Here is a 6,472-nt window from a genome sequence, read left to right as displayed (position 1 = left end):
ATTTTTTTTCCTCGTTTTGTCTGTCATAGTTGAAGTGTCCCTATGATGAAAATTACAGGCCTCTCTCATCTTTTTAAGTGGGAGAACTTGAACAATTGGTGGCTGACTAAATACTTTTTTGCCCCACTGTATATTGAGTTGTTTTGTTGAATGATTGTTGTTTATTAAGTTGTTTGATAGAAAAACCATCAGGTTATGTTGCCCGCTGCCTGTTTATTGTTTGTTATCTTTGTCATTGATAAAAAATTAGATATGATGCTTATAATTATCAAACACTATCTTTAGCATTATTTGTTCTCTCTTTATTTATCCAAACTTATCTCTATAATATTTCATTGTGGTTATCGAGATACAGTATTGCCTTTCACATTATATTACATTCAAATAAATTGTATTTATTGTTTAGAGATATGATATCTGTTCATGGTGCTGAGTTTACAATTCATGTCGTAATGTGTTCTGTGTGCTATTCTTACTGTCATGCAAAATCAAATACTTAGTTCATTTGTCCCGCAGGTCATTCAGTCTTTGGTCAAAGCCACTGTATAAATGGTTCAAAGCTACAGATGCAAGATATTGGCTATCATATCTTTTACGTCTTTCATGGCACAACCTAACTTTTGAAATATTATCGAGATGGTTTTCCGTAAAGCACAATCATTTCAAGTTCTTTTACTGTTGCTCAGGAATTAAACACATGGGGTAAACATAATTTGTGAGTAAAAAATATTTGTTGTAAAGTTTGTGTGCACACGCATTCAGGCACAACAATCCAACATAAACAGTAGGTGTAATATCCACACTACAAACTTCCAAAATGTTTGGAAATAATACTGTACATAGTATTACATTCAATTGAATACATATTTACAGTACAGTGATGTAAGGATCAAGCTAAATAGTGTAACGTTGAAAACTACACTACAAAACAATACAAGTAAGTTTTAGACCCTGTTAAATAAATTACAATAAATAATATAATTTTGTACATAGTCTTGGAAGAATAGGATATTATGGGCCACATGAGACTAACAAAGTTTATCTTCCAAATAAAATAGTACATTTCAGTCGTCGCTCCACAGTAACTTCTCTCAAAATCCAAAAGTGATGGATAATGTTATGTATTTTTGTTTGCTTAGCTGTTGAAAAGAACATTAGTAATGTCACTAATTGAGCATGACAAATGTTCTTTTCTTACGTCCTTTGAAAACATTATCCATTCTATTTCAATATGTAGCACTAAAGGAAAAGGTTTGTTCTGACTCTTTTTTTTTACCTTGCCTGGGCTGCCCTGAAGGACTCAAGCACAGTGGCATTTGCTGACAATCAAGTCATTGAAGGGTGTGAGCTTCAACTTTCCCCAACTGTCATAGTGCATGAGGATCACAGGCTCGTAGGCTGCCGGCACACAACAGGGGTGAGGTGTTGCTCCCTTGTTGATGTGGTGAAGACGAGACTTTGCCTGCGCGTGCATGCTGGCTGGCTTGTAGTTGTGTGGACAGGAGCCGTCGCAGAAATGCATGTTGTAACCAGTGGGGGCCACGACCCAGTCTGACCAGCCAATCTCCTTGAAGGACACATTGATGGATTTTCGGCAGCAGCTACCGTCTTCGTCACAGTTGTCCTCTTTGTTGGAGCGAGTCCGTCTTCTTCTGCCTGCTGATCTAGGTTCTACAAGGTCTACCTCCAGGACCATCTGAGGGGTCCTCTTGGGATCAGTTCCCTCTTCTAAGGCCAGTTCTACTTCCACAACCAGAGAGTGGCCGTCCGACCTCCCACTCCACTTACCAACCACAGTTCTGATGTCCAAAGTCAAATCACCAGTTCTTGCAGCGACCGTCTGAACAAGGGTCTCTGTGTGAATCAATAGAGAAGAGTTCAGTGGTTTCGTCTCATAGATCTTCACATGAACCTCATCCCTAATTGTGGGCTCGGCAGCTTTAGAGCCATCCAACAGCTGTCTGTAGAGCTTCAGCTCAGCCCGGGCCAAAGTGAGCTCCTTCCTGATGTGTGGGTTCTTGTGGAATACAGCTCTGTACCAAAGCATATCTGATGGATGTTCCTCATCACTCCAAAGCACTTTGAGAGGCTCCACTGAAAGAGGTGAAAAGAGGGTTGTTACACAAATGCTCAAGTACTTAGAATTACTGTCATGGCTTGAATAGGTTGTGCTTTTAAGAGTTGTAACGGATGTGCCTTGTCAAAAAAAGAAAACGATGTCAAACGATTTAAAACAAAGCTTTGGAGAAGAGGTACTGTGTTACTATCAAGCCTTTGCTCAGACCAAATGTTAATGGTAGGCTTTTGTTGGAGTGCACACAAAAATTAACCCCTTTTAGACAAAATTGTTCCTCAGAGCATGACTCACTCATTCTCACAACATATGGTTTCAGAAAACACTCACAGGTACATTAAGATTAATAAAAAAAAGTGTTTGAATGCTTTTTGTTAGTTTTGTCATAAAACCGAATTTGAATTCTTCTCGAAGACACAAATGTGGGAGAATATTTCGGTACACACCTTATACAAAGTTATTAATACACTTTGCATAAAGGCAAAATTCCATGCAGTCAGATCACTATCTAAAGCTAGAATGTCAACAGTCAGGTCCTGTATTGTGGTAGAAACCAGTACAGTAACGATGTGTCTTTAAGTAAGGACCCACCTGTGGCTGGATGAAGCACAGTGGATGCCCTCCTTGGGGAACGCTGGGTTTCCCCCTCCTGACTGGAGCTCCTTCTCAGCTGCCTCAGTGTTTCCCTGTAGAGCCTATGCATCCTCATCAGCTCCTCTTCTGAAGCCATTTCCCTGGGCCTGGCCTCCCTTTCCATCCCCATGGAGCTCAGGATCCCTGTCTTCACTGACTCCAAGACCAAGGCCCTCTGGTTCTCCTCCTGCCCCAGGTGGATTCGGCCCTCCCCCTGACAGAGGCTGAAGAGGAGGACCACCCAAGAGAAGAGAAAGCACTGTGTGACTGAGCTAGACATGGTAGGTTTGTTCTCAGAGGAGATGTCAATGTTCATTTATACAGCTCCTGCATGGCCACACCTCTCCACTGTCAGGTGAGCACTCCTTCTGCACTTATACTGTATGTATTGTCATCATTATGTAAAGGATTTAAATATATATGTATTTGTATATACAGTGCATTAGGAAAGTATTCAGACCCTTTCCCTTTCTCCACATTTTGTTAGGTTATAGCCATATTCTAAAATTGATTAAATATATTTTTCCCTCGTCAATCTACATACAATACCCCATAATGACAAAGTGAAAACGGGTTTGTAGATATTTTTTGCAAATTTATTACAAATAAAAAACAGAAATACCTTATTTGCGTAAGTATTCAGACCCTTTGCTATGCGACTCGAAATTGAGCTCAGGTGCATCCTGTTTCCATTGATCATCCTTGAGATCTTTCTACAATTTGATATGAATCCAACTGTGGTAAATTCAATTGATTAGACATAATTTGGAAAGGCACACCCCTGTCTATATAAGGTCCCACAGTTGACAGTGCAGGTTAGAGCAAAAACTAAGCCATGTGGTTGAAGTAATTGTCCGTAGAGCTCCGAGACAGGATTGTGTCGAGGCACAGATCTGGGGAAGGGTACCAAAAAATGTCTGCAGCATTGAAGGTCCCCAAGAACACTGTGGCCGGACAAACTGAGCAATCGGTAAAAGACACATGACAGCCCAATTTTAATTGCGAAAAGGCACCTAAAGGACTCTCAGACCATGAGAAACAAGATTCTCTGGATTGAACTCCTTGGCCTGAATGCCAAGCGTCACATCAACAGGAAACCTGCCACCATTCCTACGGTGAAGCATGGTGGTAGCAGCATCATGCTTGTGGGGATGATTTTCGGAGGCAGGGAACTGGGAGACTAGTCCGGATGAACGGAACAAAGTACAGAGATCCTTGATGAAAACCTGCTCCAGAGCACTCAGGACCTCAGGGTTACCGGGGAACAGTGGGTAAACTACCTTGTTCAGGGGCAGAACGACAGATTTTTACCTTGTCAGCTCGGGGATTCGATCTGGTCCAACGCTCTAACCAACAGGCTACCTGAAGAAAGTCTCTTCTTTTTATTGGTGTCCTTTAGTGGTGTTTTTTTGCTGCAATTCGACCATGAAGGCCTGATTCACGCAGTCTCCTCTGAACAGTTGATATTGAGATGTGTCTGTTACTTGAAATCTGAAGCATCTATTTGGTCTGCAATCTGAGGTGCAGTTAAATGCTGATTTTTGAGGCTGGTAACTCTAATGAACTTATCCTCTGCAGCAGAGGTAACTCTGGGTCTTCCTTTCCTGTGGCGGTCCTCATGAGAGCCAGTTTCATCGTAGCACTTGATGGTTTTGTGACTGCACTTGAAGAAACGTTCAAAGTTCTTGAGATGTTCTGCGTTGACTGACCTTCATGTCTTAAAGTATTGATGGACTGTTGTTTCTGTTTGCTTATTTGAGCTGTTCTTGCCATAATATGGACTTGGTCTTTTATCAATATAGGGCTATCTACTGTATACCACCCTTACCTTGTCACAACACAACTGATTGGCTCAAACGCATTAAGAAGGAAAGAAATTTCACAAATGTACTTTTAACAAGCACACCTGTTAATTGTAATGCATTCCAGGTGGCTACCTCATGAAGCTGGTTGAGAGAATGCCAAGAGTGTGCAAAGCTGTCATCAAGACAAAGGGTGGCTACTTTGAAGAATCTCAAATTTAAAATATGTTTTGATTTGTTTAACACTTTTTTGGTTACTACTTGATTCTATATGTGTTATTTCATAGTTGTTATGTCTTCACTATTATTCCACAATGTAGAAAATAGTAAAAATAAAGAAAAACCCTTGAATGAGTAGGTGTGTTCAAACTTTTGACTGGTACTGTATATATCTCATGTTCTATGAGCTGGGAAACCATGGTTTGTCTAGTAGTTCTTTAACGACATAATATTAATTATATCTGAAAAACATTTAAGCTCTTGCTGTGTCGATGGATTCCAATGGATTGTTTCCATATACAATATATTACCGTATTGATACAACTAATATTGTCCATCAAATAATCTGTATTATCTTTATGATCCCTGAGCACCGAAGGCATTGTAATTCATTTAGAATAGTTTTAGCCTATACTCACGCATCATTTGTCAAGTAAATTACGTACACTACTGTATATCCTTTAATCATTCATTATAGTGGATGGATCTGTGGAGAGGGTTCTACATGGAAGCCAAAAGGGTTCTTCCTGGAACCAAAAGGGTTCTTCAAAGGGTTCTTCTATGGGGTTAGCCGAATAACCCTTTTAGGTTCTAGTTAGCACCTTTTTTTCTAACAGTCACTGACATGATGAAATAGTCATGTGCTCTGTGAATTCCACCTTGGGGCTAAAAGTGTGTGAAAGGTGACCAAGTATGAATCATCGGCAGACCGACAGTGACATAACATTTCTCATGACAGGCTATTGAGTAATCAGCCTTAAACCCACTGCCAGCATTACAAGGGACATTTTCTATTTTTGAGACTGGATGGCAAACTGCAACAATTTAATCACCTGTGAACTGATGACAGAGCGCTGCCTCTCCCAATCACAAGCACATTCTGGATTCCGCAAGTGACAGTGATGTATAGCCTATTGGGGTTAATTCGAATTAGGGGCAGTCAATTCAGGAAGTGATTTGAATAAAAAATTCAGAAATGTAAAACCTTTGAAATAAATTGTCATGTTGTGTCTTGTCTCTGTCCTTTCCCTTCACCCTGTCTCCCTCTGCTGGTCGTTGTTAGGTTACCTTTTCTCCCCCGCTTTCTCCCAGCTGTTCCTTGTCTCCTCTAACTACCCATTCACCCCGTTTCCCACCTGTTCCCTTTTTCCCTCTGATTAGGTCCCTATATCTCTCTCTGTTTCTGTTCCTGTCCTTGTCGGATTCTTGTTTGTGTTTGTGTTTCATGCCTGAGCCAGACTATCGTCATGTTTGCTGTAACCTTGTCCTGTCCTGTCGGAATCTGCCGGTCTATCTGAGCCTACCTATGTTTGGTTAATAAAGAAGCTCTGTTTAAGTTAGTTCGCTTTTGGGTCCTCATTCACTCACCATAACAGAAGAATCCGACCAAGAATGGACCCAGCGACTTCGGATCCTCTCCACTCAGCCGTCGGGATCCAGGGAGCGATGCTAGGCAGACACGAGCAGGAAGTGTCTGCTGCTCGACATGCCGTTGAGACCCTGGCCACCCAAGTCTCCAACCTCACAGAACAGGTTCACCATCTCCGCCTCGATCCACCGGCCACTTCCAGGGCTTTCGAATCTCCGGAGCCCAGAATCAATAACCCGCCGTGTTACTCTGGGGAGCCCACTGAATGCCGCTCGTTCCTCACCCAGTGTGATATTGTGTTTTCTCTCCAGCCCAACACTTACTCCAGGAGCACTGCTCGTGTCGCCTACGTCATATCTCTCCTTATTGGACGGG

General features: G+C 41.6%; 1 protein-coding gene across 1 annotated transcript; it reads right to left on the bottom strand.

Annotated features, from left to right (window-relative positions):
• Nucleotides 1-1,182: 1,182 nt before the first annotated feature.
• Nucleotides 1,183-3,023, bottom strand: LOC110508214 (growth/differentiation factor 3-like). Its single transcript, XM_021588645.2, has 2 exons — nt 2,666-3,023; nt 1,183-2,094 (listed from the first exon to the last, which is right to left on the bottom strand). Exons 1-2 carry the CDS (start codon nt 3,021-3,023, stop codon nt 1,301-1,303), a joined length of 1,152 nt encoding a protein of 383 aa, XP_021444320.2. The 3' UTR covers nt 1,183-1,300.
• Between the last annotated feature and the right edge of the window lie 3,449 nt (nt 3,024-6,472).

This window comes from Oncorhynchus mykiss, chromosome 28 (genome assembly GCF_013265735.2).
Source record: "Oncorhynchus mykiss isolate Arlee chromosome 28, USDA_OmykA_1.1, whole genome shotgun sequence".
Taxonomy (NCBI): Eukaryota; Metazoa; Chordata; class Actinopteri; order Salmoniformes; family Salmonidae; genus Oncorhynchus; species Oncorhynchus mykiss.
Note: the sequence above shows the minus strand (reverse complement) of the source record. Positions and strands in the feature narration are given on the sequence as shown.

Excerpts from the sequence above, each read along its gene's own strand:
- LOC110508214 (XM_021588645.2), bottom strand. The coding sequence starts at position 3,023 with ATGAACATTGACATCTCCTCTGAGAACAAACCTACCATGTCTAGCTCA. Across the intron at positions 2,095-2,665 it reads TGTGCTTCATCCAGCCACAG|TGGAGCCTCTCAAAGTGCTT; the intron begins GTGGGTCCTTAC and ends CACCTCTTTCAG.